This window comes from Zingiber officinale, chromosome 4A (assembly GCF_018446385.1).
Source record: "Zingiber officinale cultivar Zhangliang chromosome 4A, Zo_v1.1, whole genome shotgun sequence".
In the NCBI taxonomy this organism is placed as follows: Eukaryota; Viridiplantae; Streptophyta; class Magnoliopsida; order Zingiberales; family Zingiberaceae; genus Zingiber; species Zingiber officinale.
Window position 1 is genome coordinate 22,243,667 of NC_055992.1, and position 24,278 is coordinate 22,267,944.

The 24,278-nt window shown below is 38.4% G+C and overlaps 1 protein-coding gene across 3 annotated transcripts; it reads right to left on the reverse strand.

Moving 5' to 3' along the window:
* Nucleotides 1-837: 837 nt before the first annotated feature.
* Nucleotides 838-13,472, reverse strand: LOC121969695. Of its 3 annotated transcripts, XM_042519923.1 has the most exons (6): nucleotides 12,978-13,080; nucleotides 11,492-11,721; nucleotides 10,467-10,547; nucleotides 8,601-8,695; nucleotides 6,021-6,292; nucleotides 838-2,003 (listed from the first exon to the last, which is right to left on the reverse strand). In XM_042519923.1, exons 3-6 carry the CDS (start codon nucleotides 10,476-10,478, stop codon nucleotides 1,207-1,209), a joined length of 1,176 nt encoding a protein of 391 aa, XP_042375857.1. In that variant the 5' UTR covers nucleotides 10,479-10,547; nucleotides 11,492-11,721; nucleotides 12,978-13,080; the 3' UTR covers nucleotides 838-1,206. The 3 variants fall into 3 exon arrangements, with proteins under 3 accessions (XP_042375857.1, XP_042375856.1, XP_042375854.1); XM_042519922.1 differs by lacking the exon at nucleotides 10,467-10,547 and having other exon boundaries at nucleotides 12,978-13,079; XM_042519920.1 differs by lacking the exons at nucleotides 10,467-10,547; nucleotides 11,492-11,721 and having other exon boundaries at nucleotides 12,978-13,472.
* Nucleotides 13,473-24,278: the final 10,806 nt, after the last annotated feature.

A 24,278-nucleotide genomic window follows, 5' to 3' on the forward strand; every position in this document is an offset into this window, starting at 1 on the left:
ATCTCCATCGAAAAGGCATGAAGGAAACTAAAATGGTTTCGGGTTCTTTGTAAAGATTTCTCCAAATAGGGACAGGATGTTCCGATGAAAGAGGATTAAAAGCCTAAGAAACAAGAAGCAGACTGGAATATCAAGAGTAGGCTCCATTGATTGAAAACAAAGTCACTAAAGAATAACAAAGAGGAGGAACATTACCATTAAGAAATCATAACCTCCGAGAAAGAATTTGTATACGCTCAGCTAAATTATCAGAAAAAAAAGCACAGAAAGAAACCTTGCAATCAAATCCACCACCACACTCAAGCCACATCTAAGCTTACAAATCTTCAGTATGACGGACCTTACTAGATCCAACAATGGAATATGCCACAAGACCCTCCCATACAAGCAGTTCTTCATCAGATCAGCCTCCGAAGTTCTTGAATTCTTTTGTTCATGCCAGCAAGATCCATGGCAAGACGACTTCATCTGCAAACCTAACACCATCGACAGTTAAGTTGCCTTTCAGGTGGCCAGATCCATTAGTTTTCCAGATGCCCATCAAGTTGCCAGAAGCCTACCAATTAATTGCATGAACAACCCAAATGTATAGAGTTGGGTTACTAAACTATAATAACTGGGTTACTCCACTCAAGTGTTTCCATCAAAAGGCTTCGACAAAATATAATACACATCCACATAGTAATTGAAGTATCAGAAGCCAACTGAAATAGGATCTATAGTTCCTCTTACAAAACCAGCCCAAGAAAGTCAACGTGCCAAAATATTTTCTAAAACAAAGTAATGTGAAGTGTCACAAGGAGAAGCAACAAAAACTTAGCTGTAGAAATTCTCAGCTACGTAAATTATGCATACATGTATTACATGCTATTCAAGTTTCAACCATTTATTCCAATTCAACAATATGTTTAATTTAACGGAGTACAGGAGTCACATTTTAAAAATATGAAATCGAAAGGGCAAGAAAAATATGTTTGACTATAGATGCATATTGCAATAGCCAAAAACTTCATAATTCTCAGTTTAGATATGACAATGCAGAAAATCATCATATAATGGAAATAAATTCTATCTCTTGTACTTTGTTGAGAAAAAATGCAGCAACAAACTTCTTGGCATGATTACCTAACTGACAGGAGCAACTAGATCAGCAGACTATGCAAACAACTTTTTAAAATGTTACTGAAGACCTGGTTACTATCCCCATCAACAAGGATCTTCTACCTCAACTGGAGTATACCACGATGGATGTTTCTTTTGGTTGTTCAACATATAGTTAAAGAAAAGTTCTTCATTGCACATATCCCTTGTAGCAACAAGTACAATTGTTTTTAATACCGGAGAGTTGCCATATTGAACATCAGCATTTCCTGATTTGAACCAAGAAGTGCCAAATCTCTCCCTATTGACACTTTGATCGAGTCCAAAAACAAGGTTAGGAACATAAACTCTCATGTCTTTCTCAGTCAATGGAAAATCATACGGGCAAACCATGACATTAGGTGCTACCCCTTTGGGTGGATGGTTGGCAAAATGTGCAGAAGCTAGAGGATTGCGCCTTTCAAGTACTTCCTCATAGGTTACTATGTTGTTATCTTCGACTGGTTTACTAAAAATTCTCCAAATCCCATCAGATCTTCTATTGGATTCTTCAGAGAGATGCTCCTTGAATTGTGAATTACCATCCCACAACTCTCGGGCTTCACCACCACAGCCCCAAGTTTGTCCGTCAATCATAATTCTATCATACCTTGTAATAAGATAGGTGTTGGAAGCATTAACCATGGGATAGCCTGGAATGAACCGGTGGTAAGCTGGTGAATATATCAGCCCAGGGTAAAATCCTATGATAGATCCAGCATCAGCTTCACCATCAAGAAACAAGCCTTGGCCAGCTTCCTCATGAGGAATTTCAGATGGTCTTATATCAAGTGTATAGCCAATGCATTCCTTCAGACCCTGAGATAATTCCTTGCGTGTCATTGGCTGTGTAACAGGAACAACTGTACTGCAGCATAATTTATGTTAGTCTTTGATGGTAATACTGGGACCCGAATCTCGTATAGATTTTATAAAGTTCTTGCTGTATTTTTGCTAAACATGATACATTGGTCTGATGTTGGTGTTATGAGATATCAGTATGCTGTCACCTTTTGCAAATTATATAACAGCTTTATATGGTCTGAAGATATTCAACAATCAACACTCAGAAAATGGATCCATGTTGTGCTAGCACCAACTAGTTAGAACATATTGAATGATGTACAAATTGAATCAGTCAAAAATTTGGATTCCTAAGTTTGATCCTCAACTTTGTAATATAAGCTAGTCACAAATATCATGCCTAACAAAAAAAAGGCCATTCCCACCATAATTGTGTGGCCTACAAGGAAAACAAAGCAAATGTTTGTAACCATCATGGACCACAAGGATCAACTCCTCTGAATGAATCAGACAATTAGTTGGGTTAACTCAATGTTTTACGTTGCACAGACTTAATCATGTGCATGTGTTTTATGTGTTCTATTCGACCATCCAACTTTTGTAGTTTGTTAGATTGAACTAGTATATTTACATTGTGGGAAAGCATGTAGTTGCTAAGTTTAGAAAGTTAATTTTCTGTTGAGAATTGAAATTTTGACCACTTGAAAGTATTTGCTTTTCCACAAATATAATCAGAATTGTAATAACCAGATACATAGATGTAGAATTTCAATTCAATGGTCATAACTGTGAAGAAAACAAAATGGAGGAATTTAAAAGAAAACCAAAGATTTTTTTTCATCCTCAATTCCATGCATTTAAGGTCCACGATAATTTTGCTTGTGAAATCCAGCGCACAATAGAGTTAGTGATTGAACCTAAAGATAAAATAAACATTTATATATTCTTTTCTGCTAAGGAACAACTAACGATATGATAATCTATCATTTTATGGGTATTCAAGGTAGTATCGAACAGAGGAATGCATAGCCCCCGAGACAGGGTGTTGTGGTTAGGCCCTCCAACGGTAGACTAAGCATCTGGAGTTCGAGACTCAGTTGCGGCAAACTGGGAGATTTTTCCCTCGATGGGTAGTAGATCCGAGAGCACTGGCTATTAGGATGGGTCTCCACGTGCACTTTCCCAATTTACCCTAATGGCAGGTAGGAGACTTCCGTGGGACCAGACTGATCATCCCAAGATTAGGCAGACCAACGACTTCGATACATAGTGCCAACTAAAAAAAAAGAAGAGAGGAATACATAGATGAGGCAAAATGGAAATATTAGTTCACAATGTGTGCAAATAAGAAATGTGTGAAAAGGTAAATTTGATATCAAAACAACACTACCACAAGGATGTGATGTAATTTGAAGATCCCGCTCATACTACTAGGCATTAATGCATTTAGTGCATCACCCCAAAATCCATTAAAACACTCCTTTAGATGAGGCAATGAAGTAAGTCTTCATACCAGTCACCCCAGGGATAGTCAATGAGACTAACTGAGATTGTCATCATCATTAATGAAGTAAGTCTTCATAAACGGAGATGAAATCTCAATGAGAATGAGACCTAGACTCAACAAATGAAACCAACGAAATTTGCACTTGAGAAGACCAGGTAGAGACCTAACAAGATAGAGAGTTTGTACAATCCACAAAACAAAAATGAAACAATTCCTAGAGCCATAAAAACAAATCCTCTTAACAAGAATTGAAACACAAGTATAAGAGGTTAAACAACACTTCTCAATCTCTCCTTAAAAGGTGCAATAAAAACACAAGAGAGGCACAAGAGAGAAGAGATTACCAGAGAGATTAAAGTTAATTTCTTACAATTTGTCTTATACCGAGTTTGGAGCCTTTTTCCGCATTGGATCCCAGATATTTAATATTGGCCTTACCATAAACTTTGGACAAAATCTATTATGTCAACAAGTGGAGCCACTTCTTAGAAAAAGTTCCAGTTTCTCTTTGTTTCTTATCTCCCAAATCATTACATAGTTATGACTCATGCCTTATTTTCTCCTATTGCTTTATTTACTTATAAACAAAAGGGACTAATCTAGAAATTTGCAAACAAGTTAGACTAATCTTCAAGAGATTTGTTCTTTTCTTTCTCAAGGACAGCCATTGTCTTCAAATACTAGGGATTTGAATCAATCCTATTAAAAACCAGATTTCGGATCCAATTTTTGCTCCTGTCTTGTACCTCACAAATAGGAGACGAGGTTGTTCACAGAATCTTCATATAGGCGTTAGTGTCGAGCGGGTAAGCATGGGAAGCTACAGTGAAGGAGGAAATCATGGAGAAAAGGCATTCAAGAAAAGAAATGGTAGAGGGCACTCCTATTATTGGATACGATAGGGCGCAGTCAGAAGGAGGGCACTAATCTTGAATTTGTTCAAGATGCGGGAGAGGAAGAAGCTCCTATTGCAGGATTTGAAGGTAATCTCTTATGACCAAGGTTGTCTTTTTGCCAAGGAAAGAGACACTGAGATCATAGGCTGAAGAAGGAAGGAGGTAAGATGGATTGCGACAAATGGCAGAGTCATCTGTTGGCAACCAGGGATGTGGTAGTTGATCGTCGCAACCTCTTGATCTTACATACCATGGAAAACAGTCAACAGATAGGTGAAATGCATGGCAGTTCAATGACTGCCAGTTGGTGATCGGCACAGATCTAATTGTCATGGCATGGTAGATGGGTGGTGAACAATGAATGAACAAAGGAAGAATTAAGGGTGATAGAATAATGAAGCATCAAAAATCGAATTAGGATGATGCAACACCAAATCAAAGGCTTAGAAAATTTGGACAAAATTAAGCATGGGATAACTATCTCATATAGAAATTAATCAAAGGGGAATTTTATCAACTGAAATCATGAAAAATAAATGGAAACAACACCTTTATATACTAAACTAAATTAGGAAATAAATAGTTCTAATTAGGTACAATAACTCTCATTAACATTCAAGCAAATTAAATGATATTAAACTTTCGGCAACTAAAATAAAATAATTATCAAAACAATTAAAAAGTCAAAATCAAAAATCAAAATTGATTGCTTGTTTGCATCACCTACATTATGTCAACATGAACTCAAATTATTTGCATTTACTTCAGCATATTTATTTTGTTATTGTTATGCATGTATAGCTAGCCTATTACTATGATATAGTATGTTACTAGTGATTGTACATGTATATCTAGCCTATGATTTTGATAGAGTATGTTATAAGAAAGGAGTTCATCCCTTATATAGGAACTGAGCCCTCCGATTCATAAGAAAGATGTCGCTATGAGAAAACATTAACTGAGACAGAAATAAATGTGTAGGATAATCCTGACTATATTGATTGACTGTTTTTCTCCTGATGTGGTTGTTACATAGCAGTGCTACCCAATTGGTTCTGTAGCAAACTTCAGAATGCTTCAAAGCCAGACTTCCTCAACACAACCTAGGGTTTAGACTTATATATCCAGACATTAGAACTGCTAGCATGTATTGATGCAAATATCAATTCTGAGTTTATATTCCAATGAGAAACAAAAAATTTTACCATTTCAATCTATATCATCAACATCATTCCTCAGAAAGTTGAAATAGTGCAAGTATTGCAGTAGAAAGTTCTCTAAAAATCAGGTCCACATGACATTTTCAATACACTTTCTCTATCTAGCTTTTAATACACATAACTTGTGGAACAGATACAACAAACTAGAGTAGAAAAAAATTACATTTTAAAGAGCAAGATATTTTGAGTTGTGTTTTAAATATACCTTGTGTGATCAAGTCTGTGTTTTCAACAATTTTATTTGCAAGACGTTTTAATAGCACTTGCATATAAGAACACTTTACAAAGTTAATATAAAAGCAACTTAGCAAATGCATTTGAGACTAGGATGAACCTTGATTCATCTCAGTTTATTTCTGTTTCCACAGAAAAATAATAAAATAAAATAAAATAACAAAAAAAAATTAAAAAATAGTGAAATTGAGTAATTACCAAGCTGTTCAAGCCACTAACCAGATTCATTATTAGGCGTTCCTTTTCCGACAGAAAAACTCAATTCACTTTGTAGAGGACCATTCTGGAAGGATGAACTTGAACAAGATTTACCATTTATGCTTCTTGTGTCAGAAAGAAGAATTTCATCCATGACCTGGCACATGTTTTTGAATTGAAAATGAACATTTTCTTGGACTTGAATCCATCGATCTTTAACAGAGGCTTTGTTTGCCATATCAATGATCTCTTCAATGTCATTCTCATCAGCATTCTTTCCCAGACGATTATAGCTGGAATTAGAATCAGCAACTGTGAGATTCATAATCGACAGGTTCAAACCAAAGAATTTTCAGAACAAAAAGAGCTCAATACCAATCAGATAGCAAGTAACTTCAATAAAATGAGAAGAGAAAGAAATACAGTAACGATTATGAACTGTGAAATTATAAATTTCTGTAAGGGCTGAAAACTTCAAGCAAATTAAACAGATAAAGCTCTGTTAGTCACTCTAGTGGTCTATCAACAGTTAAACTTCGTCATCAAGAAGTAGCATACAAGCTTGAAATTAGTTCCATAGAAATAGTATATAAACAATCTCAAGAGGTGCCATCAATATAGCTAAATCACAATTTCACGATAGAGTGGTTACTTGGAGTAAGGGAGGTTGGAGAAATAGGTGAGGGAGGTGAGGAGGAAGTGGGGGAGAGAAGGGGCAAGGAGAGGGGTGATCAAAAGATGTCTATTTGGAAGGGGAGGCGGGGAAGGAACCTCAACCTCATCTTGACTCAATTTGACTCCATTTGGAAAGGTGGTGATGGTGGTTGGCATTCAAGTGTGGTTTGGCAATGGTGTGGTGGCCCACCATGGCCCAGCCATGAGTCGATGTTGGTCCAACAATTGTTCTGCCATAGTCCAACTATGGCCAACATTGATATGGCAAACAGATCTGAATATTTGATAGCCATCATGGTCTGACATGACATTTGGCACCCTGCAAACAATCGCCCCTCCATGTTTGAATTCCTGGATCCACCACTGCCTACAGTGGTGGGAAAATTGAATCCAACAAGAAGTAATATTCCTTTGATGATAGACGAGAACCAATAATTATCAACAACAATGGCAAGCAAAGGCTTGACACCTAATGGTGGCTAGTGGTTAGTGATGAAAAAATGGTATATTAGTCATTATCATTTTCCTCTTATCCTTCCAAGCAGTCCAAACAATTGCGAACAGATTCTCATAAGAAGTCCAATGGTAACACTACCTTAATCCTAAGTTATTATGAACAGATTCTCAATGAGAAAAAAAAAAAAGGCAGTCCGGTGCACGAAGCTAGCCATGAGTCGATGTTGGTCCAACAATTGTTCTGCCATAGTCCAACTATGGCCAACATTGATATGGCAGACAAATCTGAATATTTGATAGCCATCATGGTCTAGTTGACAGTGGTCTGACATGACATTTGGCACCCTGCAAACAATCGCCCTTTCATGTTTGAATTCCTGGATCCGCCACTGCAGGAAAATTGAATCCAACAAGAAGTAATATTCCTTTGATGATAGACGAGAACCAATAATTATCAACAACAATGGCAAGCAAAGGCTTGACACCTAATGGTGGCTAGTGGTTAGTGATGAAAAAATGGTATATTAGTCATTATCATTTTCCTCTTATCCTTCCAAGCAGTCCAAACAATTGCAAACAGATTCTCATAAGAAGTCCAATAGTAACACTACCTTAATCCTAAGTTATTATGAACAGATTCTCAATGAGAAAAAAAAAAAAAAAAAAGGGAAGTCCGGTGCACGAAGCTCCCGCCATACGGGGCCCGGGGAAGGATCCATTGTACGCAGTCTTACCCTGTTTTTTGCAAGAGACTGTTTTCAAGATTCGAACCCGTAACCTTTTGGTCACATGGCAACAACTTTACCGTTGCGTGAAGCCTCCCCTTCATTCTCGATGAGAAAAGAATAACTAATTATCTCTATAATCCTAAAATATAGTTTCTCCAATCTGCCAAGAGTTGAACTTTATCATCAAGATGTTGGCAGCAAGCTTGGAAATTAGCACAGTTTAAATCTAGCTAAAATCACAGTTTAAATGTTGAGACATTATGAACAGATTCTCAATGAGAAAAGAATAACTAATTATCTCTATAAACACTGTGCATAGTTTGTGCAATATCAGAAAACAAAATGTCTATCTGAGAACAATATTTTTTTATTAAAACATTTGAACTATTTCCAAAATCAAGGAAAAGTATTGTCCTCATTCTTTACATTTACTCAACACAGTTAATGTTCCAGAATGGAAATAACGGTTAATGAAAAATAAATCATGAAGTTGAAGCACAAACTGAAGATGATAAGACTGTTCAATTGCTCAAAATTTAGACAGAAAGTAGCACACCGAAGACTGACATTCCATTCTTAATATGCTGATCCTCTGAACATTGATTGTTTCAACAAGAAAATGTGGAAAATAATTAATCGCGCCAACTTACCTTCTGAAAGTCATGTTTACTTCACCAATGAGATGGTAGAGATTGATAAATTATTAATTATACTGAACTAAAACATTTTTTGTTGCACTAACCTGGTATAAAGAAAGAGACGATGTAAGTCAGCTTCAAACTGAAGATGTCTTGGATCTCTAGTAAATATTGAACTCTTTGCAAGTACATTGGCAGCCTGTGATTATTTGGTATTAATTTGAATGAGAACCAAGCACAAATTGAACTATGTGAGAACATCAAAATTCAGAAAATGGTCCTCAATGTTCAGAAAATACAGTTCATCAAAGAAAGCTAACAGATTCTTTTCACCATAAATTCAGAATATCAAAGCAAATCCATAGCCGCATTTGATAATTTCTAACTTATTTCAAACCATATTTAAACCATCAATGTCAATCCCAAGTCCAAATGAATAAGGTAAATGAGCAAGGACCAAACCATATTTGTTATGAGAATGGATCATCACAAGCAATATGGCCTTGTAGGCTAATGGCAGGATGAAATCCATGTTGACCTAAAATAATTGGAAACTATTGCTTTTCTTTGTTTTCCAATTCAAAGGTACATCAACCAACTGTTACATAATTTAACAGAGATGTAGTTTTCTAAGTTATTTTCATGCTAGACGCATGTCTTAATCTGAGTTTTGTTTAGAGCATGACGAAACTTGGTAGGCACAAAAAAATAATTGGAGAAGTTACACCATAGAAATCAAGTCTAATAAATGAAAAATAATCTAAAAAATCGCATGATTTAGATATAGTGATATCTCATTGTTAACAAAGTTAATTTTAACCTCAGTAACGGTTTTCAATACTGCTTGTGAAGTGAGGTTTTCACATCCTTCTAAGAATCCATGTCACAACCCCAACGGCTCCCTTTCCATAGATTAGATGCGAACTCTTTTATATACCAAATGTAAATTGTTTAAAATATGCTAACAAGTAAAAGAGAGACTAAATAGACAAACCAGTACATAGAAAGCAAAATGCAAAAAATAAAACAAGCAACCACATGACGATGAAATCTCTAATCATCCAGGCAGTAGTAACCCAACTCAGATTTGCTGGTCCACAATCCCTAGTCCCCTCCTAGTCCACTACACGATTTCAATGTCTTTCATCTAGTGAATTCATCCGAAAAAATTGTCATCTAAATTGCCTCAATTCCGTGCATAAATTATAATTTTTTTGCATTTTTTTACCTTATCAATGTATTTAATTGGGTTTTTTCCCCAACTTTGATTCTTAACAAAAAAAACCAATTAAATACATCGATAAGGTAAAAAAAATGTAAAAAAAAATATAATTTTTGCACGGAATTAAGGCAATTTAGATGCCAATTTTTTCAGATGAATTCACTAGATAAAAGCATCAAAATTGTGTAGTGGACTAGGAGGGGACCAGGGATTGTGTACTAGGAGATCTGATCTGATAGCAACCTGTCTCAAAGTGACTCCAACATCACAACTCAGCAATCCTACTACTTAGGGTGGTGTTACAGTCACCTTAAGGCATGCACATGTTGTCTGAATTATTGTAGTTTTCATCATCTTGAAGCCAGATTTTTTGTTAACATTTAGTTTTAAAGGTATTTCAGTGAGTGTTAGTTGGTTTGCCTATTTAGTGTCTCTTTCAATCATCAATGTATTTTAAACAATTCATATTTGGTATATAATTATTTGGGTATTCAGCTATTTTATGATTGTTGAGACATATGCTCATACTTATGTTCAATTTAGGTGAATATTGTAAATATATTTTGTAATGTCATGCCACAAGGACCTGCACATATTGTAAAGGTAATATCAATGAACTTATCTGACAAGCGATCCCCAACTAGCGATAATGCACAAGGCGGATGCTCATAACTTATGCTCCTAACTCAAGGTAGTCATTGTATATTTGTATGCTTAAAAATATATCTAGAATCATCATCTCACATACCCAAATGAGCATCTTTGAGTTGCATCCACACGAGCTCAGTCATTCAAGGTTTGGACTTTACTACAAGTAACCCTCCTTATCCTACAGCAAAGGAACCCAAAGAAGATGAACCTCACGGATAGGCTATCCTCTTACACTTTTACAATAAACTTTAGCTGCTTTTAAAAAATAAATAAATAAATAAAAGAAGAAAAAAAAACTCATTAGCCAAAGGACATAGTTGTTTAATATTTTTACTAGCATGCTTTCATGAACTGGGATGTTTTGTTACTATAGAGAAAACAAACCAAAAAAGTAATGGCTGCAACCCATTTTTATCAAAGGCAATTTTAAGTTCAGAAACTTTTCTGATATAGATGTCAGTAATAGAGCTTTCCAATCCCTCTCAGAATTATCAATGTTACTAACTCTATTGAAGCTAGAAATCGTGCATTTAAGACTATTTCTAGAATCATCAGCTTGCACACAAAGCCACCACCTTTTCACATTAAAAATTAGTGGCAAATTGATGATCTCCACAAAATCAGAAACAGATAGATAAAGGACGACAAATTCAAGTAAAAGTTTATTTATTTCCTCAATGAATGTCTTAGATGCCAAAATAACAAAAAAGAATGTCTTTTTGAGTTACATCCACGTGATTTCAGCCCCCCAAGATTCGATCTTTACACAAGTAGGTGACCTCCTAATCCCAATTCTAACAAACCCGAAAACGATTATGCTCGAGAACGGACATCTGTTGTTTAGCTAAAACGTCATTTTGCTTCCTCCGCTAAAATAACTAACTACTAGTCCAAGGGCATATTTGTTAAATATTTTACTGAAAGAGATTCTGCAAATACACTGAAATCGTGAGAAAATAAAAAAAAAAAAACAAATACAAATGATTCGTGAAGTCGAAGAATTGGACTTCTCTTTGGCACGACGATCTCGAATGTCAGCCAAATCTAAAAAGCGCAATGATACGGAAGGTTTCAGACCTCGAAGCCTAAACCACTCGAAGCGAGCAGTAGAAAGTTTTGTACCTCCAGAAATTTTCGAAAGAGGAAGGACATTTCGAGAAAGCGAACAAAGCGCCGCCGCGCCTCCGTCTCAAGAATCGAAGCCAAAGCCTCCGCAGCGCTTTGCCGATCTTGAACTACGATTCAGGAACCGGACCGACCCAAACCAATCCGTTCCCACCCCTTAGTTTCCCTCTCGCTTTGTTTACGGGGGATGTGTCCAGGCCCAGGGGGGCCAGAGGCGAGGTCAACACCTAAAGAAGAGAAATTTTTGTTTTAGCCCCTGCATTTCTATTTTTTCAAAATCCCCTATGATTTACTATTACAATTTACTATTTCTAATTCTATAAGGATACGTTTGGTTCAAATTATCATGTATAATCTTGGTTATGTAATTATCAGGTAATCACATAACCAAGTATACGGAATAAAACATAAGCAAATGTTGTTTGGTTCAATCTAGGTAATTCAACAAAAACATGTTTGTTTGAAGATTTTAATGAATAACCTAATTTAATATTTTACTATATTACCCTTAGTTACAAAACCAACTATACATAATAATAATAATAATAATAATATTATTATTATTATTATTATTATTATTTAAACTCTATTCTATTTTACTATATTTTCACGTTTTTTTATTTATTTTTTTATTTTGTTTTTTTTGTGTTTTTTAATTTTAAATTTTTTTATTTTTTTAAGTTTTTTTTATTTTTTATTTTTTAAGTTTTTAGGGTTTTTTATATTTTTTCTATTTTTTAATTTTTTTTATGTTTTTTAACATTTTTTTTTATTTTTTACTTTTTAAATTTTTTTACGTTTTTCTATTTTTTTTTTATATTTTTTTAAACTTTTTTAATGTTTTTCTTTTTTTTTATTTTTTATGTTTTTTTTTTATTTTTTATTTTTTATTTTTTTCTAATGTTTTTTCTATTTTTCTATTTTTTTTAAGTTTTTTACCATTTTTTATTATTTTTAATGATTTTTTTAAAAAAAATTACGTTTTTAAATTTTTTTTTATTTTCATTTTTCATTTTTTCCTTTACATTTTACTTTTTTTACATTTTTCTTTTATTCGAAGATATTTTGGGTAAAAAAATTCGATAACCCCGGAATCAAGAAAATCCTCAGTTTTTCGATTCCTGGTTGCATGCCCCTTTTGCTGACGTGTCGTGCATGAAACATTACTCGGAGATCATCGATTACCTAAACCAAACAAGGTTTTTATTGATAACCTTTGATGGATAACCAAGATTATCAAGAATAACCCTCAACCAAATGCACCCTAAGGGCGTGTTTGGTTGGGGGTTATAGTTGATAACCTTGTTTGGTTTAAGTAATCAATAATTCCTGGTAATGTAATATTCCCGCCACATCAGCAATTAGGGAATATAATAGGGAATCAGAAAACCTTGGAAACCTTAGGTTTTTCACCATTCCAGGGTTATTAATATTTTTTCCCCCAAATTACCCTTTTAGCAAGATATGAGCAGGAGTAAATTACGGGGACACTGAACGCGGTGTCACTGTCGTCGGCCTCTTCCTTCTCCCCTTCGAGCTCCTTCCTCCACGATCTTTTCTTCAGCTTCGCCCTCTCGGAGCTTCTCCATGTTCGATCCATCTCCAAGGCACCAGCATCTCCCTAGGAATTCCGTACTGTGCCGATTCAATGACAGCTTCGGCTGGTCATTCAAGATCCCCTTCGCGAGCATAGCCGGCGCCCTCGGCGAGGACCTCTACTTCCTCGTTGCCTCCAGAGGCGTCTTCCTTTTTGCCTCCAACAGCCACTGCGAGCTCATCGTGATCAACATCGCCAAAGCACTCTGTGCGGCAGATCCAGCCCAGCCCCATGGGGTCACGCGACACTACATCATGGAGATGATCGGGGCTAAAGCTGGCCGTCGATCTCTCCGGTCACTTTCGCTTCCTCTTTAGAAGGTAGTCGTTGCTGCGTGAGAGGAAGGAATGTCGGCGTGAAAAAATCGGACGGAGGAAGAAGCACATTAAAAAAAATAAAGAATTAAAACATTATATATATATATATATATATATATATATATATATATATATATATATATATATATATATATATATATATATATATGAGAGGAAGGAATGTCGGCGTGAAAAAATCGGACGGAGGAAAAAGCACAGTAGAAAAGATAAAAAATTAAAACATTATATATATATATATATATATATATATATATATATATATATATATAATTTAATTTAATTTAATTTATTCTAAAACAATTAATCATATAATTAAATAGGGGCAATATAGTAAATATCAAGTTAGATTATACCATTACCTATGTTGAACTAAACAACAATTTAGTTTTGTTTTATTCCCTATAACCTTAGTTATGTGATTACCAGGTAATCACATAACTAAGGTTATACATGATAACTTGAACCAAACGCACCCTAAGTGTTATCAAAATGTCTGTACAATTTACTCTACATTGCTTTTGACCGTGGCTATTGTGTTAGGACCAAAATGTAGCTAGAGGAGGGGGGGTGAATAGCTCGGTGCGATCTTCGTGCTTGACATTGCTTGTTTCTTCAAAGATGTGCAGTGGAAATACAAGAAACACTACAACAATGCTAACAAATGGATTTTACTTGGTATCCACCTCACAAGAGGTGACTAATCCAAGGATCCACACACTCACGCACCCTCCACTATGAAAACACTCCTTCTCGGTAACTACCGAAGGCGGAGAAGTCTTACAACCTCACAATACAACAATGAGAAAGAAAGAAGCAAAATACAAATGAATCTTACACGATTACAATGAAAACTCTAGCTTCTTCTTCTTCTTGTTGCAAATCGCCTCTTGACTTAGATGAGCCTCCAAGAACCTTCAAGAACTGGCGGTGAGGAAGTAAAGATCGCTGTGGAGAAGTTCTGTGTTCGTCTGTGGAGAAGAGAGGAAGTCGTTTCGAAGAAAACGCTCGCCAACGTCTATATTTACGTCAACGGTCGAATCCCAATCGATTGGATTGCTCCCAATCGATTGGGGAGGCTTTGGATCGATCGACTGATCGATCCAGAGCGCCTCTGTGCTCTTTGGAATCGCCTTGAATCGATTGCCCGATCGATTCAAGGCTTCTCGAGTGATTTCCAGCGCTCCAATCGATCGCCCGATCGATTGGAGGCTTCAATCGATCAATTGATCAATTCAGAAGCTTACTATTCGCTCAGAAACTCTCCCAATCGATCAACCGATCGATTGGGGAAGTTTCAATCGATTACCCAATCGATTCAGCCCATTTTTGCATGAATTCGCGTCAACCAATCGATCCATTGATCGATTCAACCCCCCAATCGATCAGCTAATCGATTGGGAAGCAGAAATCTGTGCAGACCTTGAAATTAGCTTCGTTTCGCATCCGAGATCACCTCATTCCGATATCCGAGTCAAAAGTTATGGTCTTCGGAAGTTTACTATGTCTGAACTTCCTAGTTCCATGCCAACTCCCTATTGGACTTACGACCATTAAGACTTCGGTCAACTTTTGACTCATCTGGACTTTCTCTTTGTACCAAGTGTCCGGTCCTCCATTACCCACTTGGACTTCCCAACACCAAATGTCCGATCAACCTTGATCCATATGGATTTCCTCATGCCTAGTTTCACTCACCAGAACTTCCCTTCTGCCTAGCTTCACTCACTAGGTCTTTCACTTAGCTTCACTCACCAGGATTTTTCTTCTGCCTAGCTCCACTTACTAGGTCTTTCACCTGGCTTCACTCACCAGGATTTTCTTCTGCCTGACTTCACTCACCAGGACTTCCAGTCAAGTATCCAGTCAACCTTGACCTACTTGACTCTCCTTTACATCTCAACTAGTCAACCTTGACCAAACGGGATTTGTATCAACAATCTCCCCAAATGAACAACTGTACCTGCATTGTCCATATCATCTAAACCCAATATATTGTCAAACATCAAAACCCAAACCAAGACTCAAGCTTGGTCAACCAGGTCAACCTTGACCTAAAGGATATTGCACCAACATATTGGACCCCAAAATACACATAAATAACTATCCATTTTTTTATTCTAGGTATCCAACTTACATCAATTCCCAATTCCACGCTCTCTATTCCTGATTCCACATTCCAACCAAGGGCATCTCAAGGTTATTTAATATCGGTGTAATCGATCTCAAGTTAAAGTTAATTAGATTAATTAAATTTAAGTTTATTTAAGTTTGAATTTCGATATTTGATAAATATATTAGTAAGAAGTCAATGTGACCAAATACTTGACTAGAAGTAAAAAATCTAACAGATTATGGAGGACCGGATACTTGGTGATAGTCAACTGAGAAGTTGGTTAGAGAAAAAATCAAGTGGATCATGAAAAAATGAATACTTGGTGATCGAAAGTTCAACGAGAAGTTGGTAAAAGAAAAGTCCAAGTCAGTCACAGAGAACTGGACAATTGGTAATCGAAAGTCCAACAAAAAGTTAGCAAAAGGAAAGTCCAAGTGGATCATGAAGAACCGAACACTTGACATGAAAAGAAAGTCCAAGTGACTCATAGAGGATTGAACACTTGACATGAAAAGGAAAGTCCAAGTAGGTAATGGAGGATCAGACACTTGGTATAAGATAGAAAGTCCAAGTGGATCATAGAGGATCAGACACTTAGTAATGATGAAAGTCTCAACTGGTTACGATGGATTGGATGCTAAATAAAGGAAGTCCTCGTGAGTTAAAGTCAATTGGATATTAGGCAAGAGAAAGTCCTTGCAAGTTGTAAGGACAAATTCAAAGAAAATCCAAAAAGATCGAGGACCAGATTCTTGGAGAGAGGTGGAAGTCTGAATCGATCGTTGGATCCAATGATGGTAATGATTGAGAAGCAAATTGATGCAACTGATTGGGAAATCAATTCAACTGATTGGGAAAATCAATTGAATTGATTTTGATCCATGTGGCAAAAGGCGATTCGCTCGCCCCCAGCGCCCTCGCCAACCCGTCCCTAGGCCAACACGGAGGAGATAAATCACGGGGGACTATTAGCCATTAGTGCAAATGGTCAAGACATGAGGGAGGTTATGCTCGGTCACGCCGAGTTTAATTGATTTTGATCCAGAAGCAAGCAGAAGTAAATCGATTCAATTGATTTGGGAAATCAATCGACTGATATGGAAATCAATTGAATCGATTTAGAAATTAGTCGAATTTATTTGATCCAGAAGCAAATAGAAGTAAATCAGTTCCACTGATTTCTCAAATTAGTCAACTAATATAGTCAAATAATTCAAAAAAGACTTGTTACGTAGATTTCAATAGTTAAATTCATCAGATCAATTAACTTATAGATAAAATTAGTCGACAGAAAAGCAAAAAATCAACCTAAGCACCAGCTTTAAAGGTGATTTTGAAGAGGTTTGAATGACCGGTTTTTTGAGATTATGAAGTGAAGTGTTGATGCATTTCCAAATCAACAAGAGACATTTTCGAACAACAAGAAATCAAGTAAATAAAGTTTTGATTATAAAGTCATTTATAGAGACTTCTCCATTTCCGGAAGGTTTCTGAGAAGGAGAGAGTTCTTAGTCGAAGAAGATTACTGGTGTGCACTCTTAGATTAGTCACATTAAGAAAATAGATGCTAAGTAAGTAAATTAAGATATTATGCATGTGGAATAGAGTTTGAAGAAATATTTTCACTGCACATTTAACGACGAGCACAAAATAATAATGAGAAGCGATCAAAATATTTATCCCCTTCTAGCTCGCACAAATTCTAACATTTAAAGTCCTAGGTGCAAAAAAATAAATAAATAAATTAGGCCTTTAGCAAATTTTTCTTCAAAAAAATCTCTCACGATTTTTTATTTGAACTTGAGAATTAAAATGACGGATTTATTTTTTTTAAAAAAAATAAAATTTTAATTTTTAGAAATATATTTTATATATAATTTAATTTTTAATTTTTTTAATGTAAAATTATTGATTAATTTTTTATATTTAACTTTTGATAATAAATTTTTTCAATGGATAAAACTGTTAAATTATTTGATTTTTCCTATAAAACACAAAGAATTATAAATGCTCTCTTTCATAATCAGCTCAAGATTTGTCATATACAAAATCAAGTTATCCATCATCAGTATGAACTAGCATCAAGACATCAGAAAAACTTATACCGATTATAATACTAAATGAGATAATAAAATTGATCCTATGATACAGCTGCATAATTAACAACCTTAACACTGCTGCCGGGGTAAAACTGTAAATTTACAAAAGAGTACTAAAAATTAACATAATCAAAGCCAACAATACCATTAAAACAGCCACAAAAATTAAGAAAAAAATGATATTTAAAAATACTAGCATTCCACATGTTGTATGATAAAAAAAAATCTCAAATTCATGTTCTTATTGAGGAAGAGAAAAGCAAGGAAGAAAAATTATCAACAAGTTAGGAGAAGAACATCCTTTGAGAGTATCACTAACAAGGGAGAAGAAAGGTATAGTCAGTAGAAATTATTGATGAGGAAGAAAAAGTACATGAAGTATTGACAGGAGAGGAAAATGTTACAAGATCATTGACGGCTAAGATTTTTGAGATACATTGAAAAGAAAGTGTTGATTAAAAGTACGATAAATGATACCAGAGAAGACCCCGAACTATAGAATAAAAGAGAGTAAGCTATGAGTTCAACAAGATAGGAAGACTTAGCTGATTCAGCAAGAAGACACCATATTTCTTTTCAGTAGAATAGGTTGCACATTACATAGTCAAAGTGTAAAGCTGATCCCAAGCTAGAGAAATCGAATTCAATACAGACTCGAGCATACCGGGAGGGAAAAGAAGAGTGAATGAAAAGAGTTTATTGAGTAAATGAAAAGAGTTGTTGAGTGAAAGGTTGAAGGCTCCTATCCTATATAGTTTATTAGCTGAGCAAAATACCCTATCACTTAAATCTGAGTGTCGGATTTAAATCTGATTACCTGAGAAAAATATCCTATCACTTACCACCGCACTGTATCCTAGAGCAACAAATAAATAACCACCATGCAATTACAACAATACATCTTAATAAATATAAAATCAACGTCATATTTACATAGGACATTACCACAATATATAAAAAGGGCAAACAGAGTACAATATACATATATTTTTTTTAAAAAACAAGTATATTATAATAGAACAAATAAGTAATCAAATAAGTAAACAAGGAGAGTCGACTGTATATCTATCTGATTGTTATTGATATTATATGCAATCACACATCATACTTTTATATATATTAAATTATGCCTCTTTTTTTTTTAAATATTCTTTCCTCTATAGACATGCTTATCCGATCCATAAACTATCGAAGTATATTTAAAATTTTAAAAAATAACTGATGTTTTATAAAATTTTAAAAGTATTATTCCTCTCTTTACAAAAATTAATTTCTTTTTTAAACTTTACAGCAAGCTATATATATAAAATGGAATCAAAATTCGAAGGCATTATACTTAAGAGAGTCCCATGGATAATCTTAATTTGGATCGAATGTGGAAAGTTTAAGATCATCCATAAATTTTAATCAAAATCTACTTATGAATTTAGTCACATCAAAATCAATTCAAATTAAAACTAATGTATTCCTAAAAACCTCTAAAGTTTCACTATGCTTTCCAATATTAGTTTCACATCCTAGATAGATTGGTGTGAGTTTTGAAAATTTATATAATTTTTGAATAGGTAGAGTAAAAATTTTAACTTGAAAAAGAAGGGAGGAGTATAATGGGAAAGTACTACGTGTTTTTAGAATTTTAAAACTTAGGTACGCAAAATCGTTAATACTGAAATTTGTTTATATTATTCAGTTCAAGACAATGTGTAATAAAAAAGAGATTATTAGACAGCTAATTATCCTTAGAACTCCACAGTAAAATGGGATTCCTGAAAGAAGAAATAGGATTCTTCTTGAAATGGTTAGATCTATGATGGCGCAGGTTAATTTGCCAATCTTCTATTGGGGAGATACATTATTAGTTGCGGCCTATATACTTAACAAAGTACCTTTAAAGGCAATTCTATCTACCCTGATCTTGTCCGAGCGTTGAGTCGACGGACGCTGGGGACGTGGCACGCTTCGCTGTCTCTGGGCGGCGATGAATATCTCCGATGGACCTGCAAAGAAGCCGAGTCGAGAGGGGTTTCCCGACGACGGTCCTCCGACGCTCAAGTCAGGCAACGAGAAATGAGAGAGGCAGCATAACTGTGGCTACAGTGAGGATTGCACATACCTTCGTCGACGTCTACGGGTCTTTATATAGGACCCCGGGGAGGCGCGGACACGCTTCTCGATGCGTGCACGCTTCCCCAAACATACCTTAACGAGCCCATGTCAGAAAAGTACCCCTGACGTCATTCCGCAATCGTCCGAGCATATCCCAGATGTGACGGTGGAAGCTTCCACCGTATGATCCTGTGTACGGCTCGACCGCCAACCCTGCTGCCTGTCGGCGGCAGATGTCTCGAGGATGATGTTATCCCCTATCTCCTTTATCCTCTTGCACCTCCTGTCTGTTCCAGGGCCGAGCGGTTCGGCCGCTCGGTAGGCATATCACTTCTGCCCCAGTTATAGGTATCGGTCCGACTGGGAGGATTCCCGGTCGTATGCTCGGATGAGATTGCTCATGCCTATCTTTGTTGCCTTGTGCCCCGGCCGAACGGACAGCCCGCTCGGCCATGAAACCTTTTTACCTTGAGCATCGGAAACCCGACCCCTAGTCGGGTTGTCTTTCATTCGGCTCGGGGGATTCCCGTCCGGTCGGCCTTCTCAGTCCGGTAGGCCGATCGGCCTTCTCTTGACCTTTGACCTCCACGTGTCGTTGACCTTCCGCCAACGAGGGTCCCCCGTCCTTACCACCGGATCACATGCCTCCCCCTCAAGTCTAGTCGAAGGAGGCGCTAAGTCCGACTTACTGGACTGCCGGTCGGCCGGAGTGACACCGCTCTGCTGCTTTCTGGAATGTTCCTCCTCATGGCCGCTCGGCCTCTTACTGCCACTGGCTTTGCTACCTTGTCGACGGTCAACGCTGACGCCCTTCGGATCTCCTCGAAATTCGTGTAAATCCTCTCCATTAAGACCGAGCACGCGCGCTGCACGCCGTAATGACGCTCATTAAATACGCCCCTGTGGCATGGCGCCACGTGTCGCCTCCGCTGGCGTCATTGTACGACTCGGCGATGTGTGTGATGGGACATCGGTGGTTTGAAATGAACGGCCCGATGTGGGCCTCGGTTCTTGTGACCTGCATCTGACGGCTGAGGTCGATCGGGCCCGACCTTATAAAGCCTTCGCCTTCTTCATCCACCGCACCTTTGCGTTCACATGTCTCGTGGCCTTCTTTGGTGCTTCAGTGTTCCGGCGACTCCGATTTTCCGTTTTCCGACGATTCCCCACCTCCTTCCTTCGATCCTCAGCTTCTTTGTAAGGTTCTCCCGCCTTTCTTCTCTGTTTCCCTTGTGTTCTTTGTCAAGTTCTTGTCTTCTGGTCGCTGTCCCCTTCATCATCTTCTTCCTTCTGTCGTGTGCCTTTTTATCCTTTTTTTTGCTTTCTTGCCCGGTCGGACGATGCCCAGTTCTTCCCGACCCGCAGACCTCACTTTAGGCCCCTGGTATACTACCATAGAGTCTCGCTTCGATCGGCGCGACGCCGAGACCTTGCTTGATGCTTATGATATTCCATCTGACTTTGAACTCGTTCTACCCTCCCCGTCTTCTCGGCTGCACCAACCGTCGCGCGGAGCTATCTATTTTTTTCGCGACCAATTCACAGCCGGTCTGCGGTTTCCTCTCCACCTCTTCTTCGTCGAGGTTTGCAATTTCTTTGGTCTCCCGCTCGCCCAATTAGTTCCCAACACTTTTCGCCTTTTGTGTGGAGTGGTGGTATTGTTCAAGATACACCGCATTCCTCTTCGCCCAAAATTTTTTTTATTATTTTTATTATCCCAAGCAGTCCGAGCTGGGTACCTATCTATTTCAGGCTCGACCCGGCCTAGTCTTCTTTGATAAACTTCCCTCCTCCAATAAACACTGGAAGGAGTATTACTTTTATCTTCGTCTCCCCGAACGGGCTCCCTTCCAAACCAAATGGCAGGTCGGACCGCCTACTTCTCCCGAGCTAAAAAGATTTAAGACCCGATCGGATTATCTCCAGGTCGCGAACATGTTTGCCGGTCTGAAGCTCGATATCAACAAGCTTTTGCCTGAAGGTGTGTTGTATATATTCGGCCTGAGTCCGAGCCGAACTCCACTCCTGAGCAGCTTCGGTAAGAATTTCACTTGCGTATGTACTTTGAGTGCTAACTGATTTTCTTCTTTTTTCTTTGCAGCGAATATCGTCATGGAGTCCGTGATGCTCGGGATTTTGAAGAGAAAGGCGGAGGCGCTTGAGGCGGCAGCCGCCAAGGAGATGGAGCAACTGGGCATCACCCCGGTCGGCTCTCACGAGGGTGAGAGCGGGACAAACGCGGAGGAGTCGGCCGCTCAGGCCTCCCCCATGGAGGTGACGGGGGCGCCACGTCAAACAGGGAACTGACCGTCTAGGAGGAAGGCTCCGATCGGGAATGCGAGCGCCCGCTCAGACAAAAAAGGTGCCGGACGGAGACGCCGCTGCGATCGGCTACTTCCGATGTTCATGTGTCCGAGCGGACGGGATCCGATTCTCGTGGGAAAACCCCAATGGTGGAGGCATTATCCTCCGATCGGACTCCGTCTCAACTAAACCCGCCTGCCAACCCTATCGAGACTGTGCCGGTCAGCACTCTTCCACGTGCCTCCCGCCGGGTCCAGCGCTCGACCATTTTGTCCAAGTTCTCCGCCTCGGCCTCTGATCCCTCTGCGTCTGCCCACACGACTCCCGGCCGGAGCCGCACCATCAGGGTCACCCTGCACCTTCCCACCGAGGAGCTTTTGGCCGAGTCTGATCGGCCGACAACGCCCGAGCATACGATCACCATGAAGGGGCCACTTGCCGAGATGTGGGCTGACGCTCGGGCTCGTGTTGCGATGATTCCGCTCGGCAACCTAGCCAACAGCCAAATGCAGCAGACCACTGGGGTAAGTGTGTTTTCTTCTGAAGTCCTTTACGCCGTCTTTCCGATCGGCTATTAATACTCCTATTTATGTCAGAGATGGGTGGAGAACATCGCTGTCGCCAATCGACTGGCCACAGCGGATGAAGAGCTGAAGAGGCTAAAGAGTTTGGGCGGCCCGTCCTCCCAGGGCCCCTCATATGCCGAGCTGCAGAAAGAGCTCAAGAGGACCAAAGATTTGTTGGAGGCCGAGCGAAAGAAGATGGCCGACCAGGCCTATACACTGGCCAATTTCGAAAAATAGGTCAAAACTTTTGAACAGAAAATAAGTCTGGCCACCGATCGGAAGAAGCAGGCTATCGTCGATCTGGATAAGAAAAACGTCGAGCTGCCTTCAAGGAGTATCAAGAGGCCGAGTCACAGCCCTGAGACTGCAGCACATCCGCTCGAACGAATTTTCTGAGAAAGTCTGCGAGCGGATGTATACTGCCTTTGAGTTGACCATTGCCGCCATGACGGACTATCTGAAGTCCAAGGGTCAGTTTCCCGACTCTGCTGCCATCCCGGCTAAAGACTACGCGGCGCTCCTTTCTTCTATCCCGAAGTAGGTTTATAATTTCCTTGAATGAAGTGTTTCTTGTAATCACTCCGACCGGCTCTAATGGCCTGAATTTTAATGAAGATATGCCGTCCTTTTGTTAGCTTACTCTAAAATCGCCAATACCCATGTCTTCCGATCGGAGCGCGAACTACCGCCGTTCGCATCCCCCACCTTTCCTTCTCGTTAATCGTCTCTCGTCCTGCCTCCCTCGCTCTCAACAGGAATTTTTCACGAAGTATTTTCTGTAACTGGGCCGCTCGTCTGAACACACCACCTCTTTAAATGGAATTCCCGCTAGATGTTCGCGAAGTACCTTTTGTAACTTGGCCAATCGGCCGCTCGGCTCACAGGCCGACCTTTTTACTATCTTCTTGCTGATCGACCCAGACGGAAGTACGTTATTATTTTCTTCTTGCCTCTAAGAACAAGGCTTGTCGATTGCTGGTGTTTACCACCGAGCCGAAGCCTGCATGACTTGTCCCGTCCAGGCCGTTTATACTCGCCGGTCTGACTCTATGATTTAATATCGCTGCTCGACGACGGTCTTCCGGCCGGAGGGTTTATAGTCGCCGGTTCGACTCTAAGATTTAACATCACTGCTCGACGGTCTTACGACCGGAGGGTTTATAGTCGCCGGTTCGACTCTAAGATTTAACATCGCTGCTCGACAGTCTTCAGGTCGGAGGATTTATAGTCGCCGATTCGACTCTAAGATTTAACGTCGAAGTTTTGGATTTCTTGGATAGAGATATTAATGGATTGAATTTGCATAGAAGTTTTGGCCATTTTTTCTTCTTCTTTGGTTTTATTTCTGCACAACCAAACCTGTTCAATGCCTGAGCAGCTCATCCATCACCTCTGCTGTTATCATTCAACCTCTCCAGATCTCATGCAGATCTTCCATTTCAAGCTTCCTGAGAATGTTTCTGCATCTGAAATAATTGTCTTCATATATAATTAATTAATTAATTAATTAATTAATTACCTATCAAACAAGGAGTCTGGATTGGGTAGGTAGAATTGACTTATGATTCCTTGGTCAACAGGATATCCCCAAAAACCAATCTCCAATGGCATCTCTAATCTTCAAACTATCCAACACCCTCAAACAGATCAATCAAACATTC

What these genes read in the sequence shown, in the direction of transcription:
- LOC121969695 (XM_042519920.1), bottom strand. Translation starts at nt 13,094, where the DNA reads ATGGATCGAACATGGAGAAGCTCCGAGAGGGCGAAGCTGAAGAAAAGA. An exon ending in ACACCGCGTTCAGTGTCCCC is followed by an intron (nt 8,696 to 12,977) that starts GTAATTTACTCC and finishes AAATAATCACAG; the next exon opens with GCTGCCAATGTACTTGCAAA. An exon ending in AACGCCTAATAATGAATCTG is followed by an intron (nt 2,004 to 6,020) that starts GTTAGTGGCTTG and finishes GCTGCAGTACAG; the next exon opens with TTGTTCCTGTTACACAGCCA.